The sequence below is a fragment of the Eleginops maclovinus genome, chromosome 12 (genome assembly GCF_036324505.1).
Source record: "Eleginops maclovinus isolate JMC-PN-2008 ecotype Puerto Natales chromosome 12, JC_Emac_rtc_rv5, whole genome shotgun sequence".
In the NCBI taxonomy this organism is placed as follows: Eukaryota; Metazoa; Chordata; class Actinopteri; order Perciformes; family Eleginopidae; genus Eleginops; species Eleginops maclovinus.
The window spans coordinates 5,988,010-6,013,862 of NC_086360.1; the positions used below are offsets into that span (position 1 = coordinate 5,988,010).

General features: G+C 39.6%; 1 protein-coding gene across 2 annotated transcripts in view; it reads left to right on the forward strand.

Moving 5' to 3' along the window:
- Positions 1-25,818, forward strand: part of slc39a14 (solute carrier family 39 member 14) — a 33,304-nt gene extending 7,486 nt beyond the window's left edge. Inside the window, exons 2-9 of one of the 2 annotated variants that reach the window (XM_063897572.1) lie at positions 2,201-2,553; positions 7,614-7,791; positions 10,612-10,781; positions 13,890-14,012; positions 20,166-20,336; positions 20,833-21,064; positions 22,220-22,404; positions 22,608-25,818. In XM_063897572.1, the coding sequence (XP_063753642.1) occupies positions 2,233-2,553; positions 7,614-7,791; positions 10,612-10,781; positions 13,890-14,012; positions 20,166-20,336; positions 20,833-21,064; positions 22,220-22,404; positions 22,608-22,760 (1,533 nt within the window). In that variant the 5' untranslated portion in view covers positions 2,201-2,232 and the 3' untranslated portion in view covers positions 22,761-25,818. Of the gene's footprint in view, positions 1-2,200; positions 2,554-7,613; positions 7,792-10,611; positions 10,782-12,236; positions 12,407-13,889; positions 14,013-20,165; positions 20,337-20,832; positions 21,065-22,219; positions 22,405-22,607 lie in introns of both variants that reach the window. The other variant, XM_063897574.1, reaches the window with a different exon arrangement.
- The last annotated feature ends 35 nt before the right edge of the window (positions 25,819-25,853 follow it).

Genomic DNA, 25,853 nt, shown 5'->3' on the forward strand with positions numbered 1-25,853 from the left:
CATCACAGCAGTATTTAAAAGCTGTCTTATTTTATTTCAGCTCTGCTTGCTTTACAAACAACTTTTCTGGAGTTCCTAAGCCCTCAGCAACAGACACTTGATTATATTGGCTTGCCATGTGCAGTTGCAGTATATCCCTGTCAGATTCCTAACTAAACTGCCATTTCTTTATTTAGGATTAACACAGAAAGCTCATTGCCGATTTTAGAAAAGGAATGGTGTGGGTTTGGCTCAGTGCTGGACTCTGTGGCTTAAGTGGAATTTGAAAAAGTCCACGGTAGAATGAATACAGAACATGTGAGATGGCAGCTGCCATGTCACATTTCTTTCCTGCTCCCCTATTCCTATTTCTTCCCCCCCACCGGTGAATCGTAACCTCCGTTTTACCCGTCTATCTCTCTCCTCTACAGTCCACTGGTCTTCTGAGGAGCTTGCTGCTTTCTTCAGGCATTTCTTCCTCCTTTTCCACCCCCTATTCCTCCAGACTCCACCGCTGCTCCCTGGTAACTTGTGGGCTGACGCACCCAGCTATCATTAGAGGCTCTGTAGGGAGCGTTTCTTCATACAAAAATGAATGGCAGTGTTTATTCAGCCCACTCTTGCGTGTGGACCTGCAGGGTGCACTGTAATGAATCGGTGCTCTGTGTGTGGAGGCACACTGAAACGTAAATGTTTTCCACGTGTGTGTGTGTGCTGTGAGCATTTGAAATTTGTGTTGGAGATGGCTAAAATGCATGCAGTTGAAATGCTTGCATACTTTTTTTCCACCCTCACAAATTTGCTGATTTATGAAAGGATTTTTTTGTAATCCTGCTGTGCGTGAATTGAAACGGGGTTCCTAACAACCCAATATAATAAAAGCTGAAATCACTTTGAAGTGAAAATATTCAATCAGGTAGTATGAATAATGGAGCATGTTGTGTTTAAAAGTGTTACTGTGTTCCTTTACTGGGTTACATTGGTGTTTTGTGAGGTGAATGTGTGCTGTAATTGCATGCAATTGTGTGTAATTGTGTGTAATTGAAGGCTGTGTTTATCCCACCAGTCTCCCCCTCCCTCTGTGTGCTTTGTACCTCAGGCAACGGTCCAACAGTGGGTCTTTGACAACTTTAGGGGTTTCATGTGCTATAGGGTCACCCCCTTTTCTACTTGAAAATTCACACAATGCATTGTGAAAATAAAAATCAGTCCTTACTAGCAGAGTTTCAATGCTCCCTTTTTCCAGTTCTGAGCACACTGTATACAGACCATGGTTCTCACCCACAATTATTTTTCTGGAGTACCAGTAATGGGAAGCAAGTTTTTCTTCAACTTGTCATGACTTATTAGTTGATCAGCATAAATTAGGCTATAATTTACTTTTTTAACCATGCAATGTTTTTTATAACTGTGTGTAGATGGGTAAAACCACCATTTTGCAACAAAGGTATTAGGATCTTTTTTGCAAACAAAGTTGTTTATATTCAATGCTTCGTTATAGGATATTTAGGAGACATAATTCCCCCAAAACGTTTATTAACGCTATTATTATAACTCTGTTATTGACATTAAATCAGAAATAGTATACACGTGCACAAACAGGACTTATACACATGCAATCATTAAAGAGGCCTTATTATACTTTTTAGGATTTTCCCTTTCCTGTAATGTGTTGTCTGCAAAGGTTAAAATCCCAAAGTTTCAGGGAATTTCTATCCCCCCCACCTTTAAACTCCTCCATTGGACTCCTTTCTTTACCTATGAACATAGCCACATCACTACGTAACACTTGTGGGCGCATTGTATGTGCTTAGGAGCAGGACATCTCTAAGAGGTTGACCAACTACAACACAGCCTGCCAGCTAACCATTCAAAGCAATACAAATAAAGGACTTTTTGAACATTAAAGCATGTAAACATTTCACAGTAGAGGCACAAGATACATATATGAACCTGAAAATGAGATTACTAAAACGCTTTGCATGAAGAAGTATCAGGTCTGCCATTGTTGGTGCTTTACTAAAGAACACCTCGTATTGGCACCTTCAGCAACCAGTCTACACTCTGGTCCAATCTAAACCTGAACCAGCAACCATTTGTCTTTAACCCAAGTCCCTACAGACTGAGCTCTAGTTGCCTCTGTGTAGAGTAAACAGCATTATTTTTTGTCATTGTTTTAAAAGTTTGATTCAACTATTTCTTTTCTGCTCGACTCCCTCAGGTCATCAACGTCCCCCAGCCGGTGAAGAAGCCATGCTTATCCGGTCACCTCATGGCTGTGCCTCTGTGACCATCACCCACCCCCAGTCCATGCCGATGTTTGTTCTGGCCCTGGCTGTCCTTTTCTGCCCCTTTGGCCTAGTGACATGTCAGGGGGAAGGTCAGACACAGTCCCCTGCCCAGGTGCTGCAGGACCTGCTGTCTCGCTATGGAGACAACAGCACCATCACGGTGCCCCAGCTGCGCTCCCTGCTGGCCCTGCTCAGCCAGGGTCAGGCGGAGGGGGACAACATCAGCACCAATGTGCCGGAGCCACCTAAAACAACCACGCCCCCCAAAACCAACAGCTCCAAGGTGAGAAAAAAATAATCACAATAACTTTATTTATTTACTTATTTATGAATTTTGAATGTCCATGTTTGTACTGGTGTTTTTCTTTTCAAATGTTTCGAGATTTGACAGAGCAGGGTGTATTTTATTAGAGATGTGTCTGTGTTTGTTTTTAGAGTGTGTCAGGATGGATCCCTTGTCTTTTTTATCTGCAAACTAAATCTACCTACGGGTACAAATAAATAACCTGAACCTGAGACTACAGTCAATCGTTGACGATTACTCACACAACTATTCCCTGTTATGCCTTTACTTTGAATCAGTCTTTGAATCTGGAAAACGTCAGAAAATAGTCCAAATGTCTTTGTTTTCTGGCCACCACTCAAAACCCTTTCTTCTTCTTTTTTTGTAATTGTAATTTTTTTCTTGTCAATTGAAAGATCGTTTAATTCCTGGGACTTACTGCTGAATACAAAGCTTGATTCAGAGTACCCTTCTCCTGACGTGGACTTTCTTCAAGGTTGTCCCAAACTGATGTTGGACCTGGTCTAAATTCAGTCAAATCCGATCTGTGTTAGCTCATGTTCGTTTGATGTTGGGTTTATTCAGTAAAAGTAGGGCTCTCTGCGGGCCACTCCAGGACCTTGGTTTTGGTATCCTTCAGGAACTGTTGGACCAATTTCGATGTGTGCTTTGGGTCATTGTCTTGTTGGACGAATCAGTGACAACCTAACTAGGGCTGACCTCCAATATTCGACTATTCGACGATTCGATTCGGAGAGGTCTGATTCGACTATGAACCTCGTAGTCGAATCTTCGTTTAATTGTGTTGTACAACAAAGACCATACCATTCTGACTATATGGGGTGCCCGCGGCTGCCGAGCATTAATTGTTACATAGAATATCTTTTTTTGTTATATAAAAGCCTATTTTAATGCAAAATCTGTCTATTTTATGTTAATAAAGAGTTCCAATGATTTGTTCGTTGGTAGTCTTAGCTTATTACGGTATTAATAAATCACACCCACTGCAGTTGCGCAATCCAAATGAGCACAGGTGAGCAGCACAAAGGACTGTTAGTGTTTACGGATTTATTGGCTCACAATGGCTACTAAAAAGACATCAAAAGTGTGGAACTATTTTGAAAAGGTTAAAGATGACCGGAAGAAAGTGAAGTGTAAGTTGTGTGAGCAGGTTCTTGCATATCACACGACGACAACCAACATGGCATATCATTTGAAGCGGGTAAGGCTTGTTAACTTTACAAACAAACAAACAGTTCTACCACTCTTTTATCAATGCAGGCATTAAAATATTATTGTTACATTATTCTATCATCTACAGTTACACCCGCAGTGTCATGACGACAACTCAGCCGGCACGTCTGCATCAGCGGCGGCCCCCGAGATTAACGCAAAAAAACTTGATTTGAGATCACCACTTTCAGAGAAGAGAAAAAGGGAAATTACTGAACAGATTGCGGAGTTTGTGGCACTTGATATGAGGCCTGTGCGCATTGTTGAGGGTGGGGGATTTAAAGAACTCTTGCGCACACTTGAGCCAGGCTACACCGTCCCTACAAGAGCTAAGGTGCTACGGTGATGGATATCGTGCACACAAAATATCTATCGACACGGTCAGAGATATACAGGGCAATACAGGACTGTGAAGCTGTCAGTTTCACAACTGATATCTGGACCTCGCTTCAGATGGAGGCTTATCTCACAGTCACATCACATTTCATCACTGGAGATTGGCGACTGGAGAGTTTTGTTTTAGAAACAAAAAAAATGGAGGACAGTCAAACAGCCGATCACATTGCACGAGAACTGACGGAGATCATTTGCGAGTGGGACAAGTACCAAGATCGTTTCTGTGGTGCATGACAACGCAGCAAACATGGTTGCGTGCACCAACCAGTTGGTCCAGCAGCCCTCCTGGGGAAATATGAAAGGGGTGCGCTGCGCGGGCCACACATTACAACTCTGCATAAACAGCGCTCTGAAGCAGGACCCCATTTGCCGCACTGTTGCTGCTGCAAGGCGCTTGGTTTCTCATTTCAAAAAAAGCGCAAAGGCCACCACAGCACTTCAAGATAAACAGAAACAACAGAATGTTCCTCAGCATAAACTGATGCAGGATGTTGTCACCCGTTGGAACTCTGTTTATTTGATGCTCGATCGCTTGATCGAACAGAAGGGGCCAGTTTCAGCCGTGCTCACAGATGACAGCAAACGGTCCGATCGTGACCTGGAGCTATCCACATCACAGTGGGGCACAGCAGAGGACATTGTCGCTGTTCTTAAACCAATGATCACTCTGACAGAGCAGATTTCTGCATATTATCCCATAAAACTTTTTTCATGATGCCATGCACCCGAACAACTTTACAAGGCTCCCTGTGCCTGAGGCTGCAAAACAGCCCCACAGCATGATGCTCCCACCACAATTTTTAATTCTCGAAACTGTGTTCTTTGGGTTGAAGGCCTCTCCGTTTCTTCGGAACATCCATGTGCCCAACATTTTCCCGTTTAATCTCATCAGACCAAAGCACAGACTTCCAAAACTCATCTTTACCTTTCAAATGTTCATGGGCAAACCTCAGTCTGGCTTCGATGTGCCGCTCTTTGAGTAAAGGGGTTCTTCTGGGACGATGACCCTGAAGCCCACCACGATGGAGAGGCTTCACAACTGTGTTCCTTGAAACATCAACTCCAGAAGAGGCCAGGTCAATAACAATCATCTTGACAGATGTCCGGGGCTTCTTGCTGACATCTCTGACCATTTTCCTCTCTAGAGTTCTTGAAATATTGCGCTTACGACCACGCCCAGGTTTGTTTCTTACAGAATTTTTCTCCTTGTTCTTGGCAGTGATGCAACGTACAGCGGTTCTAGACACTGTGAAACGCTTGGATTTGCCCAACCCTAACATTATATTACCAGAATTGGTGTTGCCAAATGTTGGTAAAACATGGTATAGGAATAAACGGCTCTTGATATTCGCCACTCACTAAACACAAAAAACGATGGTAATATTTATGAATGGCTGGTAAATTCAAACATTCTGTAGCCATTAAGCAGATGGACAAAAAAACATTTCTAAAATTGTATATAGCTTGAGATAAAGAGCGATGACGGATACCGAACACACACTGGCAAAGGGTGTTGCCAGTGTTACGACCACCTCTTTAAGGCCTTAACAAACAAGGGAGGTTCATACAGTAAAAGTTCAAAAAAATATAGTTTATAGCCAGTAAAGTAAAATTAATCTCAGTTCTGGGTGTTTCTAAATCTCTAAATGTTTTGTAACATTTAAGAGATCCCTACTACAAAAAGGACCATGTTGGGGTGTTCTTGTATCCACCATGGGGTGTCTCCATAGCCTTTTGAGTATTCACCGTTTTTTCCGAGGAAGTGGTAGCAGTTTGAACACTTAGGGTGGAGCCCCACATTCCCTGCCACACTCTGAAGCAGACTGGGTAAATCCAGCTTAAGTCCCGCCTGGAAGAAGCAGGAGCCACCGGTGCCAAATAGCTGAAATACTTTGCATAGTCCCATGCTTAGTGTCGTCTATGATTGACTCACTTGCTGATCTGCTTTTGAATAGACTTACCCTGAGTGATGGTGGCTAAGTTATTAGCACTTCTGAGAAATGAAATGGAACAAAAGGTTAAGGTCAGACGTTTGCAATGGAGTCACACCGTTGCTGTCATACAATACAAACATGGGCCGTTCCTGTTTTGGTTAAGGTGTGAGACTCTGAAAGCAGCCAATAACTGCCACTGCTCTCCCAACTAAGGTTCTGCTTCCGTTTAGTCACGTGTCGCCTGTAGTTACCTTTCGGAGGCGGCATTCCAGTATTCACAGATGCCACAGTGAGATTGATGGTGTTTTTCTGAGAACAGTTTATAATCATGATTGGAAATCCTTTATGAGCAGTACAGCAGGTCAAACTACAGTGAGAGAGAAGGGACAGAGTCGATACAAAGGAAAAAATAAAGTTAGTGGACGAACACATTCAATTCAGCGCCAAACACTCATACATACAATAAAAAACAAACATAGCATATTGAATACATAAACTGCTGTTGTCAAAAGCACCTCTTGTGTTTCAGCTTTCCAATGTGGAAATGAAATATTATTTACCATACAGTATCTCTTGACTTTTCAATGTGACTTTTAAGGTTGGATACCTAAAATTAATATATTTTAGAAAGCTATCTTTAGGATAACATCTTAAGGGTTACAGACGATTTGAAAGCAAAATAAGGAATTAATATCAATTTCTAGCTTTATTTAAACGTATATAGATTTGATGAAAGAAGCAGAAAACATACACGGTTTGGGTCGGTTAAGGTAATTAATCAAACACTTATTTTCAAAACTGAATTATCTTACTATTTTTTTTAAATTATGCGACGAGTGGCTCCTCAAATACACCAAAGCCTAATGTGATGTGTTTTTCTTCTCTAATCGAGCTGGAACCAGAGAACCTTTAGTTGCTGTTGCTTGAGAAATTCAAAATGACCAATTTTTCCAAGTACAGTATCTAAAACCAGGAGAGGCAGGGTTACATTAAAGAAATATTCAGCTAAAACTACTAATTAACTTTTAAAAATAAAACGTGTATAAGTAATAATTTATAATAATATAAGTAACCCTATCTTAGTATCAAAATATAAAAGTTACCTGATTACTTTCTGTTACTTTTGTACACCCTCGATCCTTTTCAGTCTAATACAGGTAAGCTCACACACTATTTTCTGAACATATAGGTTCACTACTGAATAAAAAAAAAGAACAAATGAACCAAAGAAAGTGAAAAACATAAAGCGAATTCAGCCATTATAGATTCACACTCAAAGTATTAGCCTACAGAACAGTACGGCTTACTTTAAAATAAATCAGATCTGATCCTTTTACAACAAACACTATATGCTGTTTTACCTTGCAATCCTGCTAACAATCCCAATATTTTAGAAATGTAACATGCAATCTGTTAATCCCTAAGCCCGGCTAAAACAATAGTTTAAAATAAAATCATAACTTCTTAAGGCTAACTGGCTGACTTCTTCATTTCCAGTGCTTGGCTGCAGACACGCTGGCCATTTACAGCATAGGCGAGCAGTCGCGGCTGGATGGGCAGGGCTTACAGGAGCTGTGCCCCACCATGCTACAGCAGCTTGATGCTGGATCCTGCAGAGCTCAAAAAGAGGAGGAGTCCATCATCGAGCCCTCCCCCAGGCCAACAGACGGCGAAGGTGAGCACGGATTTGTTACTTATCTTTAATACGAAAATGTTAGCTATTTTTCCGTCTCAAGAACAATCAGCATATGTTTATTTAGCTCCTTAAGTTGCATTCTGACAATTGATAGGATAACAACAAATCCAATGAAAAGACCAAAACTTACAATGAAATCAGCGTACTAACGTATTTTTTGTACCTGTAGTGTGTTATATAGCTTTTAGTGCATGTAAATGGTCAGCAACGGCTAAAATCCCACACATTCCCCCGCTGCCTGAAACGCCTCCATTTGACCCCATTGTTTACTTCGGTAACATAGTGACTATTGGTGCTTCTATTGGCTAGGGCTCCAACACATTGTAGTACATCTCTAAGTGATTGACCAATCCCAACAAAGCCGGCCGGCATAAAAAGCTTTATGAATATTAAAGCACGTCACAGTAGAGGCACAACGTATGAACCTGGAAATGTGCATATTAGGGCCCCTTTTATAATATTAGTTTTGGTCTTTCCAATGAAGTTGTTGACTCAAGGAAAAAGCAGCCTTATCCTTTAACTGTACGTAATGGCATTTGTGTTGTCTGTTGGTAAAACACTTTGCAGTTGGTTCTATTTCTTTTTACAGCTCCAAAATGTGTGTATTGTTGCCTGGAGACCAGTGCTATCATGATGTCCCCAAAGGAGATGAAAGCCAAAACAAGCTAGCACAGTTGGCCAAGGCTCAGATTGCATTTCTCAGTTTGACTACAAAACCAACTCATCCTGTTATACTCTGAAATCGTGCCTCAGTCAGCATATCAGATTGTCAGCAGAGATGTCCTCCAGGTAAAGACATTGGGACAGGAATTCATCCCTGCCACACATTTTCCTTGGCTGCTGACTCATTGTCACTCCATACGGTCATCCGCTTACTAAACATACCACTTAGGACGTGCTTGCGAGCCCTGGAAGTCATTTTTGTATCTCCACCCAATTTAACAAGGGCTAGTGTTGATACAAAACTTAATTGGAATTGCAGTGTGTGGCTCCCAAAAGACGCTAGCTGATGATAGACTTGGAGAACTGTCCTGCCCTCGATTGTCAAAAAGCAGCAATGCTTAAAGAGGCCTTATTCTGCTTTTTTGATTTTCCCTTTTCTGCAGATCGTTATACAGGTTTTGTGTGCGTGTGAATGGTCTGCATAGGCTAAAATTCCAAAGTTCCTCCAGAGAGAGTACCCTAACCCTTTGTTTATTTCCGCAACATAGTGACATCACTATGTAAAACCATAATAGCCATGGTAAACCAACTCGCACATTTCAGTAAGTTTAACCATACTCTGCTCATTCTTCAGATAGAGAGAGATAGGTTGGTGCCCCGGAGCTCTGGCTTTATCTCTCCGCTTCCACTGATAGATTTGTTTTTCCTTATCACCCTCTCATACCCTCAGCTGGCCTCACACTTGCCCTTGTAGACGGCTTATTTTGGCCTGAGAGCTGTTTCCTTTGCCTTGGCTGTGAAGGTCTGCCAGCAGCAGGGAGGCGGAAGCCATGGAAACTCAACTCTCTCACTCCGATGTCTTGATCTTTTCTCATTACCTAAATGTGATGTTTTTGCAACCCCTTTTTTTTGTTTGGATAACATCAGATCGTATTTACTGTGGAAACGCATCACAAGTCAAACATATCCCCCTCACAAAAACGGCACAATTTGACCTCTTTGAGTGTGTTGAAGCTAATATTATCTTTGCTAATGTCTGCTGTTTATCATTTTGACACCATGCCTAGCAGCTATCTTAATATACTGTTAGATAGATAGATATAGATAGATATGACTTTTATTGATCCCAATTTGGGAAATTCTTTTGTTCCAGCAGCATTAGAAACACAGAGACAATACTTAAATATACACAATAAGAAATAGTAAAATATAAGGATAAACAAAAACAAAAAATTATTTACAAATCTAAAGAAAAATGCCCCTCAAAACTGCTTTACTTTCATCTCTTTTGAAGAGTTCTCTAGTTTCTTATAACTTTAATAACTTCAGGTCATTTTATGGGAATTATAAAGAAACATGAAAGAACCTAAAGTGTTAAGTACGGAATTTGATGTGATAGTAGAATGAGTTTCCGTCACGTGTGTGTGAGTGCCAGGCCTTATTTGTGTATTGTTCCCAATTAATAGATAGTTAAATTAACTATTGATTGAGTTGATCGAGATTGATCAAGGTGGAAAATGGACCAATTAGAGATGTTGGTTAGCGCTGCACAGGCCACATTTGAGATGTAAATAACCCAGGCGCGACATTTTGATAGTAATTTAAAAGTTGAAGCAAACTTTTACTTTGATCTTTTATAGAAGTCTTCCTTTGCTTTACCACAAACCCTCTTAAACTAGATTCTGTCTCCTTTTATAGCTGTGAGGAGGTACAGAATTACACAGCATCTCATTGGTCAAATATCTCTCTTATCTTTCTTTCCCATAAACGTCACAGGTTCTTCTGCCTAAAATGACAGAAAATGTTTGAACTAATGTTCACTAACCTTATTTTGTTTTTACAGGTGTTTGTTAAAGCAGTGGTTCCCAATCTTTTCTGGCTTTTGACCCTTAAAAGCCACTTGTAACCCCATGTAAATAGTTTAATACACATAAGAATGAAAAACCATACAGTATTTGACTAGAATTGAACTAGGTAATCATCTTATAACCACTTGAAGTGTCTTAAATGTTGAGTTGAGAACCACAAAGTTAAAGCACTTGTCTACTGGCGTATCTTTACAAGCTTTACATAAATAATATGTGCATGTTTTAATGTTATACCCTCCTCTTCCATCCAACCTTCCTGCCACTGCAGTGTGGGGTTTTTCTTTCCTGAGCGTCACAATCATCAATTTATTCTCCCTCACCGGAGTCTTCATCATGCCCCTGATGAAGACGCGCTATATGAAATACGCGCTCACCTTTTTCATCGCTCTTGCCATTGGCACGCTGTTCTCCACTGCCATCCTGCAGCTCCTGCCAGAGGTTTGCCATCCATCCATCCATCCATCCATCCATCCATCCATCCATCCATCCATCCATCCACATTTACATCTACATCTTTTATTTTTACATTTTTACATTTTTTCACATCCCATTTTTACGGTGGCTTACAGGTGCAAACTCGCTCAACGGCCCAAAACTTTTCGATTAAGTGAAACAGGCTGCACTTTGAAAAAATGATAATAATAATTCATTGGATTTATTTAGGCGCCTTTCCAGGTGCTCAAAGCGCTTTACAATTACATATCACAGTATTAGACACGTAACAATGATAATAAAAACGCAGAAACAAAACATGTGCAGCATTTAGAAAAACACAACTTTACAGGATTATGAAGTTGGCCATCGGTCACGGCAGAGTCTGTTTCTTAACTGTAAGTGTTTTGTCAGTATATTTGAAATGACTAGGTTAGCTATGTTAGCTAGCTAACTAACAGCAGATCTGCAGTTATATCAGAAGGAATTTTGGGATAAAACAAGGCAATAAAACTTCAATTATAGGTTCATTTACAGTGACAGGGATCATTGGTCAACTTTATACATGTTTCTGTTAATGTAAATGTTTTGGGTCATACAATTTACTTTCCAAATAAAATTTAGAAAACACGGTTGAAAGCCTCTGACTCACTCTAGCACCACACTGCTGTTTATGAAACTAGTGTAACTTTGGCCAAGCGCTACTTGCTATCTCAGAAGTTTCCTCTCCTTACTGCCTTTGTACTGTTTCCCTGTACTGTGCTCGGCCTTTTGGTTTCACTCTTCCAACACCGATCATCTGGTGGTGCTTTTCTGTTTGTGTGAACTTTGTGTTTGTATCTGTACCATTTTTTGGAAAGACAGTCCCCCCTTTTCCCTTTTTTCCCCCGCTGCAGCATGTCTCTTGAAAACCCACATTCTAGTGGCTCATAATTTCAGATTGTTTAACACAATCCACGGCAGCCGGGGCGCAACATCAGTGTCCTTCACATTGAAAGGCGTCCCCTCGTTAGGAATGCTCCATTCTCACTGGTTATTTAAAGTTCATTTGCCCCCTTTTGGAGCTGCAGTGATGGCTAGTGTTTACCCTGAGGGCTAGCATAGAGGGACAGATGCACCCCAGTGGACTAGGACAATAGTGAGTGTGTGGGTCCGTGTGTGTGTGTGCAAGTAAACTGTAATTTCACCTTAATCACTTCCCCTCTCTATCAATACACATGGGGTTTGATGACTGCTTCAAAGGACAACAGATGCCAATGAAAGGAGGTGTTTCCGGTGTCTTTAAAAAGATCTCATTGTTTTCTCAGGTTGATTTCATTCAATTCTTCTTTTCTTTTCAGGGTGTTTACTAGCGGGTGTTCTTTGTTCCTTACCCTGGTGACTAATCTGATAAAAACCTGGTTCTCAACTAATTACCTCTCTGTCTTTCTTTTCGTCTCGCCCACTCTCCCCGTTGATCAGTGTGGGGTTATGGGATCCTGTGTGTGACACTGATCTCTCTGTGCTCGCTGGTCGGGGCAAGCGTGGTGCCCTTCATGAGGAAAACCTTTTACAAGCGACTGCTGCTCTTCTTCATAGCCCTGGCCATTGGCACACTCTACTCCAACGCGCTGTTTCAGCTCATCCCAGAGGTAGTGTCGCTGCTGCCGTGACTCACTTCATGCATCACAGTGCAGGGTCGCTATGCAGTTAAAGACAGAGGATGATTAGTATGCGTAAATAAAATAGAGAGAGGTTTAAACTGTATGTACTCACCCCCCTTGGTGTTTTTCCTATTTCATTGCAATCAAACCTGAAATGTAAGCTAATTTTGAAAACACTTTATCATTTGATGTACACATCATGCCTAACACTTTGAAAATGCTAAATGTTCCTTTTTAAAAAAAAGATTTTATTTGGGAAACCAGTGCTTTTTATTAAATGACAGTGTTGAATGGAGGAGACAGTGGGGATGACATGGCAAAAGGTCCCAAGCCAGATTCGAACCCGGGTCCTTCGCATGGGGACCAATCCCCAGTACATTGGTTGCCAGTTCTACAAAATAATCTAAATGGAGGCCCAAAGATGTTAAAATATTTGTTTATTGTTAATCACACAACAATTCTGATGAATTAAATATAAGTGTGCATATGTATTCAACCCCCTTGTGTTTGGGCCAGACAGAGTTCTCCTTGAGGGACAAAAGGTAAAAATGTCGTCTCATCTGACCAGCATACTTTTCTTCACATAGTAAATACATCATTATCATTTTATAACAAGTCTTTTTGGTTTTTTAAAACTTTTTTTACCAATTAAGACTATTTTGTGCAGGTCCACTACTAGAAATCCAGATAAAATGTTAATCTAAATCACAGGTTTTATTGCAATAAATTCAGTGAAACGCCAAGGGGAATGGATGCTTTTGCTAGGGTTATATATAGAACTGACAAAAAAAACACATCAGCCTTATGCTTTATCCCTTACATCAAAGCTGACATGATTATGATATATGCTGCACAATAATCCCAATGTAAGTGTCTGAAATGTATGTAAACCCTTAACACTAAGAAACCTTACTAAAAGTAAATATGGCTATAGTCCTACAGAAGCCTTTATAGATGTATTTATCATTTAAAATGTACCCTAATTAAATTTGATCAGTAACGAGGGAAGCTTAGGTGCATGTTTAAGCAAAGTTCAAACTCTAGGCTTACTTTAGGATTGGTGTCACCCACAAGTATTGGAAAGCGTCTGTTATGGCTTTTAATGTCGTTTAGTCAATGGGCAAACCCACCATGGCCAGGTTTACACCTGTTGTGAAATGTATTGCATCTTTTCACAGAAAAAATAGAAGGGTTGTGTCTGCCAGATTGAAGACAATTACCTTTTTTCATTAATTATTTACATGTTTCCAAGTTTAGATGCCGCTGTGAGTATCAGAATCATTTAAAAATGAATAAAAATAAGATGAATACAACTTAATGTATGAATCATATAAGAAGGCAACTGCCAGTCTTTTTTTTTTAAAACGTCAGCTTTAGTCGGCTGTTGGATGTTATTGGATGTATTGTCTATCTTGCTCATTACTTCAAATAACTATCACAAACTGATATCATCTCTTTCCTGCAATGCTAGGCCTTTGGTTTTGACCCCATGGTGGATTTCTACGTGTCCAAATCAGCGATGGTCTTCGCTGGCTTTTACCTCTTCTTCTTCACTGAGAAGGTCCTCAGAGTGCTTCTCAAACAGAAGAACGGGGTGAGTACATAAACAGAAAGATTGATGTGACATAAAGTATGTTGTTTTATTTATAAATAATAATGATGGGAGGTAGGTTAATAATTATGTTGTCAAAAAGAATACCCATAAGGTAAATATGTATATGTGCACTCAAAACCAAACTGAATCTGATTAATAATCAACTTAGTTTTTAAAATGACCAATTCTGCAAATGACATTCAAAAAGTTAATTAATTAATCTGTTTTAAACAAAATGCCATGCTTTATTGTTCCAAAAGCTCTTTATTGTTCTCATACTGCCTGTGCTACTGCACCTCTTTTAACCCTCTGTCTGAAACCAGAGCCCAGTCTGCTCTGATTGGTTAGCTGGCTGGATCTGTTGTGATTGTTAAAGCGCTTAGAGATGTTCAGCCCCTTAGCCTTACCCCTTGTCTTTCTTTACATTAAGTCCGGAGTGGACCGGTATAGATAGGAAAATAAACAGGAGAAAAACTGAATCAACATCTCTGTTACAGTCTCAACAAAACAAGGCTCCCAGAGCTGGAATTTATGGCACATTTTAACAGCTTGTATCCAAGGTCAACACACAATGACACAAAAGGGTATAGCGAGCATAAAACCAGGACTCCCAAGGAGAACCTACTCTGCTCTGTTCACGTTTTTGATAGTGCACCATCAACTCACAGATAAAAAAGTTCTGCCAGACAAGACTTAATTGGATCAAAAAATAACTGTGTCTAGGGTACAACGAACATTTTACCAAAATCATTCTAGTTTAAAAAGATGGCGACTGTACACATCAATGCAAGAATGATTAATTGGTGTGTGATGCATTGTCTTTCAGTTTATCAGTCTAAATGCTTATCGGGGGAAAAAAAGTCTTCAATATTTTATTTTCTAGCTTTTAACCACACTTGCTGGGAAACATATTTTGAATAACAGCTCTGTAGAAAAGAAATACAAATATATGATTTTGCCCAATATTCAAAAATGAAAATACTGAATTCCAATGATATTCCCATAATCAATTGTAGCAAAATTAAGAGATTTTCTTTTTTAAATAGCTGAATTCTGAAAAAACTAATGCATTTTACACAAAATCATTGAATCTTATAACAGTTTTAATTTAACTTAATCTTGCAAAAATGTAATCGTACCAAAAATAATTACATTTAAATCATTCATTTTAAATAATAGAATCGTGCTAAAATAATTGAATAATAAAATGTGTGTGTGTGTGTATATGTGTATATATGTATGTATATATATATATATGTATATATATATATACATACATACATACATATATACATATGTATTAATATATATATACATATATATATGTTTATATATATTAATACATATGTATATATGTATATATATATATATATATATATATATAGATATGTTTATATATATTAATACATATGTATGTATATATACATATATATATACATATATATATATATATATATACATATATATATATATATACAGTGGGGCAAAAAAGTGTTTAGTCAGCCACCAATTGTGCAAGTTCTCCCATTTAAAAAGATGAGAGAGGCCTGTAATTTTCATCATAGGTACACTTCAACTATGAGAGACAGAATGAGAAAAAAAAATCCAGGAAATCACATTGTAGGATTTTTAATGAATTAATTGGTAAATTCCTCGGTAAAATAAGTATTTGGTCACCTACAAACAAGCAAGATTTCTGGCTCTCACAGACCTGTAACTTCTTCTTTAAGAGGCTCCTCTGTCCTCCACTCGTTACCTGTATTAATGGCACCTTTTTGAACTCGTTATCAGTATAAAAGACACCTGTCCACAACCTCAAACAGTCATACTCCAAACTCCACTATGTCCAAGACCAAAGAGCTGTCAAAGGAGACCAGAGACAAAATTGTAGACCTGCACCAGGCTGGGAAAAGTGAATCTGCAATAGGTAAGCAGCTTGGTGTGAAGAAATCAACTGTGGGAGCAATTATTAGAAAATGGAAGACATACAAGACCACTTCTAATCTCCCTCAATCTGGGGCTCCACGCAAGATCTCACCCCGTGGGGTCAAAATGATCACAAGAACGGTGAGCAAAAATCCCAGAACCACACGGGGGGACCTAGTGGATGACCTGCAGAGAGCTGGGACCAAAGTAACAGAGGCTACCATCAGTAACACACTACGCCGCCAGGGACTTAAATCCTGCAGTTCCAGACGTGTCCCCCTGCTTAAGCCAGTACATGTCCAGGCCCGTCTGAAGTTTGCTAGAGGGCATTTGGATGATCCAGAAGAGGATTGGGAGAATGTCATATGGTCAGATGAAACCAAAATAGAACTTTTTGGTAAAAACTCAACTCGTTGTGTTTGGAGGAGAAAGAATGCAGAGTTGCATCCAAAGAACACCATATCTACTGTGAAGCATGGGGGTGGAAACATCATGCTTTGGGGCTGTTTTTCTGCAAAGGGACCAGGACGACTGATCCGTGTAAAGGAGAGAATGAATGGGGCCATGTATCGTGAGATTTTGAGTGAAAACCTCCTTCCATCAGCAAGGGCACTGAAGATGAAGCGTGGCTGGGTCTTTCAGCATGACAATGATCCCAGACACACCGCCAGGGCAACGAAGGAGTGGCTTCGTAAGAAGCATTTCAAGGTCGTGGAGTGGCCTAGCCAGTCTCCAGATCTCAACCCCATAGAAAATCTTTGGAGGGAGTTGAAAGTCCGTGTTGCCCAGCGACAGCCCCATAACATCACTGCTTTAGAGGAGATCTGCATGGAGGAATGGGCCAAAATACCAGCAACAGTGTGTGGAAACCTTGTGAAGACTTACAGAAAACGTTTGACCTCTGTCATTGCCAACAAAGGGTATATAACAAAGTATTGAGATGAACTTTAGTTATTGACCAAATACTTATTTTCCACAATCATTAGAAAATAAATTCTTTAAAAATCCTACAATGTGATTTCCTGGATTTCTTTTCTCATTTTGTCTCTCATAGTTGAGGTATACCTATGATGAAAATTACAGGCCTCTCTCATCTTTTTAAATGGGAGAACTTGCACAATTGGTGGCTGACTAAATACTTTTTTGCCCCACTGTATATACATATATATATATATAGATATGTTTATATATATTAATACATACATATGTATTAATATATATAAACATATCTATATATATATATATATATATATATATATATATATATATATATATATATATATATATATATATATATATATATAAATAAAATATTTGAGTCTTACTGAGAGATAACATTGCAAAGCAAATTATTTTGGGAAAGAATGTGAGGTTTTAAAATCCGCTGCTCATTTAATTTTTCTTCTTTATTTGTTGATCCCCCACACTAATCCGTTGTAACATATTTAACTAGAAGTTCAACAGACAAGATTATTATTTGTTCACAACACCTTTAAGGTATTCCTTGTATTATCTGTTTATCAGTGTCAGGTTTAACCAGTTGGGCGGGACGAGAGGGCTGGAGGCAATGATAATACTGTAGTTCACTATAAGGAAGTGGATCTTAACATTATGTAAGCTCGCTCCCCACTATATTCTGACGTGTCCTTCAGAGAAGAATGTTCAGCTGTTCATGCTTAAAAAGTAAACAGAAAATCCTTGTTTGCCGCAATGAAATATGTGACTCAGAGGAATCATTTATCAACTGGGTGAAGGTTTTACACACTTGGCTAACGGACTAACGTCACAAAGTTGAACTCTTTCCCTTCAGCCGGTCATATTTCAGTGAATAAACACACTTTGTTACTGAAAAGTATCAAGTCACCAATTCCCATGTTTGTTAAGCGAATAGTAAAAAAAAGAACTCCCCACAATTACAGCATTAGTGAAACATTATTATAGATTTATGGAAAATGCAAATAACAAGAGGTAAAGAGGAAATATTCTGCTAATTTTCAGGTTTCATATTTATATTGATGTCTCTACTGAAACATGTCTCCATGCTTTAATGTTCAAAAGGCTCTTTAGTTTTCTCATACTGCCTGTGCTGCAGCACCTCCTTACACCCTCTGTCTGAAACCAGAGCCCAGTCTGCTCTTATTGGTTAGCTGGCCAGCTCTGTTGTGAGTGGTTAACCTCTTAAGAGCTGTTGACCGTCCCTTAGCCTATCATGTACAGTGTGTTGGAACGCTAGCCAATAGAAGGGTGATTGTTACATTGTGATGTCACTATGGAGAGCAGGGTTAATGTATGTAGCAGTTGCTTATACAGTTTTCTGATAACTGATATAGTCACATTTGTGAATTTACAGAACATATTTCCCCCAAAATAGGAATCTTTCCTTAGAGAAATTGAAGCTGCTGCCATTAATGGAACTTTCTATAAGGATGATTTCATTCACAAAAAGCAGCAGTGAATGCACCACAGGGTGATTCTGGGAAGTTGCTCCACCTTGTGGTTAGTCAGCCTTAAGCCATATGGTCCAGGCAACCTCATTAACAACTAACACGTTTACAAGCTGATCCTATTACACACACTTTTTGACCCATATCAGCACCTGCAAGTGCTGCTGTCAGCTCTTTTCCTTCACTGTGAAGAAACCCATTCAACTCCACACCTGTTTATTTCAACCCTAACCCTAACTCTTTTGGGAGGAGTGTAATTAAGTAGTTTAGTGTGCAGAAGATAATTGATTCACTGGAATTCCGGGAGGATATCTGCTCTGGTGAAGTGTTAGAGAGCAAAACACTGAATTTATCTGCTTTGACAACAAAGAATTTTTATGTGATCAAATCATTTTACAATAGAGTTTCCAGAGTAATGCTGCTGGTAATGCTGAAATGTGAGAATGAGTCAGAATCTCAACCCATCATGCATAAAATGGGTATCAGGGGCATTTAATAGAGGCCCTATTATGCTTTTTGGGGTTTTCCCTTTCCTGTAGTGTGTTTATATAGGTTTTTGTGCATGTAAATGGTCTCCTAAGGCTAAAATATGTAACACTCGGGCGCTTCTATTTGCTAGCGCTCCAACACATTGTAGTTGTTAGGGTAAGTGGTGGGACATCTCTTAGTAGTTGACCAATCACAACACAGCCGGGCCAGCTAACCAATTAGAGCAGACTGGGCTCTGGTTTCAGACAGGGTGAAAAGAGGTGCTGCAGCACAGGCAGTATGAGAACAATAAAGAGCTTTTGAACATTAGAGTATGGAGACATGTCCCAGTAGAGGCACAAAATACAAATATGAACCTAAACATTTGCAAAATATGTGTCCTTTAAGGCCTTACCTGTTCTGCCGTTGGTGCAATTGGTGAATCTGCCTTTAGCTTTTATGCTGCGTATCACAGGAACATCTTAACCAATTACTTTAGTTTTGAATGTAAGTACAAATCTAAAAAATTACTTTGTTTTGCTGGGCCTTTGAATTGTCTCATTTACCAATCTTAATATTTATATTATTAGAACACACATGTCCTTTAATAAAACACACACATCTATGCTAAGGTAAAGTTTGGCTACCGAAGTTGTTGTGTTAAGTGTCGTTTTTGTTGTATTTAAGTTTTGTTATCTAAGGACGCAAGTTTAATGAAAAACAGTCATGTAAAATGAATGAAGTGTTTCATTGGAAACTATTTGTTTTGGACTGTTATTAACCTGGCAAGCTAAAAAGTTAATAAATTACAGAGACAAAGCGACAGTGTGTGTTTTAATTCTTAACTCATGTCCTTGCTTTAATAATAATACATTATATTTAAATAGGCACCTTTCAAGGTTCTATGCTATTTATATTGTGTTTATCTCTGCAACTTCCTTGCTTGCCCCCCACTCTGTGAAGTACCTGAAATGGAATGTGCTGTATAAATAAAGTTTTGGCTGCTTGCATTTGCATGGCTTTATAAGCTGTTGTGTATTCCTGAGTGAGGCAACAAACCATCGAGAGCAAGTGGTACAACAGAATGTGGAAGGATCAGAAACGCTGCATTTCTGATTCAGTTCAAAACAACCTGAGCGTAAATGCCCCTCAGTTTTTTCTCTTTTTCTCAATTTAATAAAGTTCAAGGTCATTTTTTTTTTGTCAGGAAGAATGTATCCACAAGCAATAGATCCGTCAATATCTATTATATATATTATTTAAGAATAATACATTATGTATTGTCCCTGATATCTGTTGTCTCTCTGTATCCCAGAGCCATGGTCACAGTCATTACCCGGATGCAGATCGTTACTCGGCACCTGACGGCGATGTGGAGGGCGAGAAGGAGAAGCTGCAGCAGAACGGAGAGGCCAGCAGTCTGGCCCTGGGCAAAGTGGATGCAGAGGAGGGTGAGCTCATGCTCAGCCCCGCACAGACACCACAGGTTAGGCTGGGGGGGCAGAAAGTTTTCATAATGGGACCACGTTTTTCTTTACTTAATATTTGAAATGTATTTGCTGAGAGTGACTTCTAAAAAAGGTTTTTTATAAAGGTAGAAGATAAGAGAGATTACATGACTTATATGGCATTACAAAGTGGTTAGTCCATCATATGTTGGGTACAAAAATAAACAAATTAAAAGATAATTAAGAGCATGGCAAGATGATTATACACTCATTTTTCAAAACTGCATTTATTTGGTAAATACTTCATAGTTTAACCTCTTCAGGCCTCTTACTACTTATGCAGATAACAAAAACTAAAAGATAAAATGGAGAACATCACTCCACGGTTGAGCTGCTCTCATTTCAAAGACGTATATTCTTCCTGTGGAGAGGGGTCAGTATAACGGTCGCTGATTTAAGATGCACTTAAGGTAATACACTTCCTTGATCATGATTTCACATTCACCTCTGTGTCCCTCACTGTGTTCCTCCCAGGACTCCCAGAGCCCAGAAAGCGGGGGTCGGTCCGGCAGTGGTAGGGGCTGCTATTGGCTGAAGGGGACGTCCTACTCCGACATCGGCACGCTGGCCTGGATGATCACATTGAGTGACGGCCTGCACAACTTCATCGACGGCTTGGCCATCGGCGCCTCCTTCACCGCCTCTGTCTTTCAGGGCGTCAGCACCTCCGTGGCCATCCTGTGTGAGGAGTTCCCCCATGAGCTTGGTGAGTAAAGAGTAGTGCACTGGTGACGTATTTTTGTAAGCCAAACCCAGAGGTTAGTGTCAAAAAACAAAGGGGTCTTTTAATTGGATTTTTGAATATTGCAAAAAATAACAAGCGTTTATTATACTTACACATTTTGTTCAACAGACTAGTCTCCAGATATTCACGCCTTTTTGTGATTTTCTTCGAGGGTAAATGCATTCGGCAGGAGTAAAAAGCTAACGTTAGGCTACAAATGAGCTACATCACAGTCGCATGGCTGCCACAAGACTCCAGGAAGTATGCTGGACGTTGAAGCAAATTCATGTAGCGGCTAAACGGTGGTACAAAAACTTCTGTGTCAGTCCGTGACATCAATGGCCCCAAAAATACTTTTTCCAATTCACTTGCAATGGGAGAGACTACTCTAAATCAGCGGATGTTTTTTTCTGAAATAAATCAACTACGAAGCAAACATACTTTTATAGCCCTTTTGAAATCATTGAGGTCTAAAAGTTGTAAAATGTGCCCAGATAAGTATACTTTTGCTCTCAACAGTCGGGTCATTTTTTCTTCATGCGCCACTGAGAAACTTTTGTAGGAATTAACAGGGTCCCACCTCCAACGCTGTATCCAGTTCTCTTTATACACTCACTCTTTATATCCTCGCTAAGTGTAACTGTCATATGTGTCGCCATCTGTCGTTGTCTGTGTTATTGTTTGTTGTTTATATATTGTATGTATACTGTGTACAGTGCTGTGAAACGGAATTTCCCCTGGGGTCAATAATTCTAAATCTAATGTATGGGCCACCACCACTAGCCTAAATTGGCTAATGTTTGACAGGTTGAAGTTTTGTAGTCTCATTTAGCAATTACTGTTTTTCTTCGGTCACAAGTAGGGTGTTTACTGTCTTATTTCATGTTGTAGAACAAAACATGAGTGATTGTGTGAACCACAGACCTTATCTCAGGTATCAAACCAAAATCATGGTCAAAAAAGGGAACCAGATGTTATAACATGCTAACTCATTACCAGGTTGTAGGACTTATTCCTGCACCACTCTGTTTAAGCCAGCGGATGTTTCTTAATGGCATTTTGACGCACTGAGCGTCTACAAACCCCACACCATGTCATTACTTCTCTTCCTGATGTCATCTTTCTGTCCTCTTCCAGGAGACTTTGTGATCCTGCTGAATGCCGGCATGAGCATACAGCAGGCTCTGTTCTTCAACTTCCTGTCGGCCTGTTGCTGTTACCTGGGCATGGGCTTTGGCATCCTCGCCGGCAACAGCTTCTCCCCCAACTGGATTTTTGCCTTGGCGGGGGGAATGTTCCTCTACATCGCTCTGGCAGACATGGTCAGTGATTGGGGGGAAAAGGGATGAAGTCAACAGGTGTTGTAATGGAGGGTGTGTCATTCTGAGGGTTCTCATAGACATAAACAGACTCCTTTAAGTTCTCCACACACACTAGGGAGAGGCTGTTTGTAATTGGAGAAAGTAGAAGAAGTTCAGAGAGGTTTAGAAAAATATGAATTTCTCTGTTTCTTTCTGATTCTCAGTTTCCAGAGATGAACGAGGTGAGTCGTGAGGAGGAGGATGCGGGTGGCAGCAGCTTCCTGCTCACGTTTGCCATTCAGAACGCCGGCCTGCTGACGGGCTTCTCCATCATGCTCCTCCTCACCATGTACTCGGGGCAGATACAGCTGGGCTAGCCCCGGCCTTCTCTGGACCAACACCTGCTCTGACCAGCGTGAAATGAAACTGAGGTGTCAGTGTTTCCCAGTTTCCAGGAACCGGGAGTTTGGGTAGTTTGGCTGCTGTGCGGCAGGTACCCGCACCTCCTCTCCCGTTAAATATTTGAGTAGCCGTTCATTCAGAGTTCACACATGCAGTAGACCCAAACAGAATGGGGCAGGCTTCTTTTTAAGGTTTTTTCAACCTTTCCCTGACAGCTGCTTAAAGTCTAGAAAGATCAACTGAAGCATCGTCTGCAGCGACGACTTAAAGACTTTTGAACTGATGTGCAATTATCAGCCAGTCACTCAAACTTCTCTCTATTCCCCAGACTACTGATGAGCCGTTTTGGCTTCTGCTGTTGTGTGTCCCCCCCACCCTTTCCCTCAGTGTACGTCATTGAGCCACAGCTGTAGAGATTCAACAGTATTTATATCGCTTACCGCAAAGCTTCCTCAGGAGGTGGGAAAAGCACAATCAGGTAACAGCCGCTGTATTATTAACATTATTGAATCTTTACTGTTCTGTTCCCTCATTTTCCTTTCATCATTACATACCAAAAATAATTTGTAAAGGACTTCAACTGGAATTTTAATGAAGTGTCGACATCAAACTGAAATCCTGCTGGACATTTGTGCGTTAATTTTTCATACATGAGAAGAAAACCTGAAGACCAAATATGGGCAGGCCATTGAGAATGGCGAAGGGCTACACAGTGACGTTTGGAAGGGCATACTTCTCCTCGGCCATGCAGTTTGAAAATCCTCAATGAAGCCTGGTTTGGATATGCAAAGCGACATAAAAACCAGAGTTTGACACGGGTTTGACACTGGCATCACCCAGGCGACATTTTTTCCATATAGTTAATCATCTGTGCCCCCTAATATAGCAGTCATTTTTTTTGTTATGGTTTATAATGCCTTGTGTTGTTGAACTCGAAATGAAATCTCTGGTCTTCGCACATCCCACTGACATTTTCTCCCAGAATTATCTTTTCTTTCACAGGACTGACGTTCAAAATATTGTAAGCTGAATCATATATGGACACACACACACACACACACACACACACACACACACACACACACACATACACACACACACACACACACACACACACACACACACACTACTTTACTGTAACCCTATCCATATTACTCACACACAATACTGTAATAGAAATTAAGTTATATACTGTATATTAGGTTGTTATGACTAGCCTGTGAGTTACAATACCTGGCCTAAAGTGTGTGGACATGCTTGTATGCACTTCTGCTCTGGGGTAGTTTTTCATGGTTGGCTTAAATTTGTCCCTTTTTAAACTATTACTGTTATGTTTGAGTTACAGAGTCAAACATATCATGTCTTGAAATCTTTGAAAGACCCAGAAAATCTTTTAAAAACACTTCACGAAAAAAAGAAAATCTCCAAATTGTAGCTCAAGTTGGGTTAGCCTTAGATTCAATGAATAACTGAAACCGCTAGTCAATTAATCCATTTATCCTTCAACGAAAAAGATTGAAGCTACTCGTTTGGTTATTGTTTTAATGCAGTTGTTTTTTTTGTTGAAGAAAGAAGACTTGTATGTTACAACATACTATGGTCTGTTATACAGTTGGATGTCAACTTGCAAAATGTTTTCCAGTTTCAACATGAAGATGGGCCCTGTGCTTAGAGACAGATTAAAAAAATATAGTAGAAAAACCAGAAAGATGGAATTTATTATTGCAAAAGAATAATACCCATGTTTGATGAATAAGACAAGTTTATAGGGGCCCTATTATGCGTTTTAGGGTTTCCCTTGTTGCATGTAAATAGTCTGCAAAGGTTAAAATCCCTGTGTTCCCTCCAGAGGGAGGTTTTCTCCCACACTCAGAAACACTTAATTTTGACTTCTTTGTTTACTTACGTAACATAGAGACATCTCTATTTAATGCTTGGGCTTCTATTGTACGTAAAAGAGTAAGGGGGGGACATCTCTAACCGGTTGACCAATTATTACAGAGCCAGCCAGCTAACCAATCAGAGCAGACTGGGATCTGGTTTCAGACAGAGGGTGAAAAGAGGTGCTAGAGCACAGGCAGTATGAGAACAATAATGCATGGTAACGTGTCCCAGTAGAGGCACACAATACAACTATTAAACCTGCGAATGACCATCATAAAGCTGCTTTAATATCCACATACTAATGGCCAGAGAAAACGGTTTATAATCTGTAATGCTGATTGACTATTGGAGGGTTCAGGGGTATTCATATCATATTGTACAACTACAACAACTGCAACTTATTATTTCTAAGGATAAAACAGCCATTCACACCATGACAGATCACTGACCAAATATGATCCATATTTACTGAGAAACACAGAACAAATGTTCCATCTTCTCTAACAAACACACTGTTCTGCAGAGTCAACTTGTTATTATATATTTTAGAGATAGAAACCGGAAGTCATAATGGCTGTCTCCTTGACAGACCTGCGTTTTTGTGTTCTTCCTGAAAGCTTTTTAAACGTTTACCATGAGGTACAGTATTACTGCTGCTGTATGGGAGGTTATGTATTGATGTTTGAGCCATACAATATTTATTTTATGCTTTAAACTCATGAAGAATTCAGTGTCAGTTTACGAAACATGCCATGCAACTGCACAAATATTTATTTTGTGTATCTGTGTTTTAATATTGTATCTTGATTAAATGGGATATTGCATCGCATATGTTAATTTGTTAAAAAATGGAGTCCGATCTTATACACACAGATGCAAAATTGCTGGGCAGTTATTATTACCTAATCTTTGTAATATTACGGTCAGACATATTCAATCAGATGATACCTTCAGGAGCACACAGACAACAACAGTGCAAAAAACACATACTACAGACGTTCACTTTTTTTTTTTGTCAAATTAACCAATCAATGTATGTTTTTTCTGAAGATTATGAAAATATTGTAATTATTGTAATTTAAGGGAATCTTCATCAGCTTTCTCTGTGTCATGGATATCTTTTTTTATAAACATCTTGTTTCCTATAAATTATGTGTCATTGTCTTGTTTTATTGTCTTTTAAC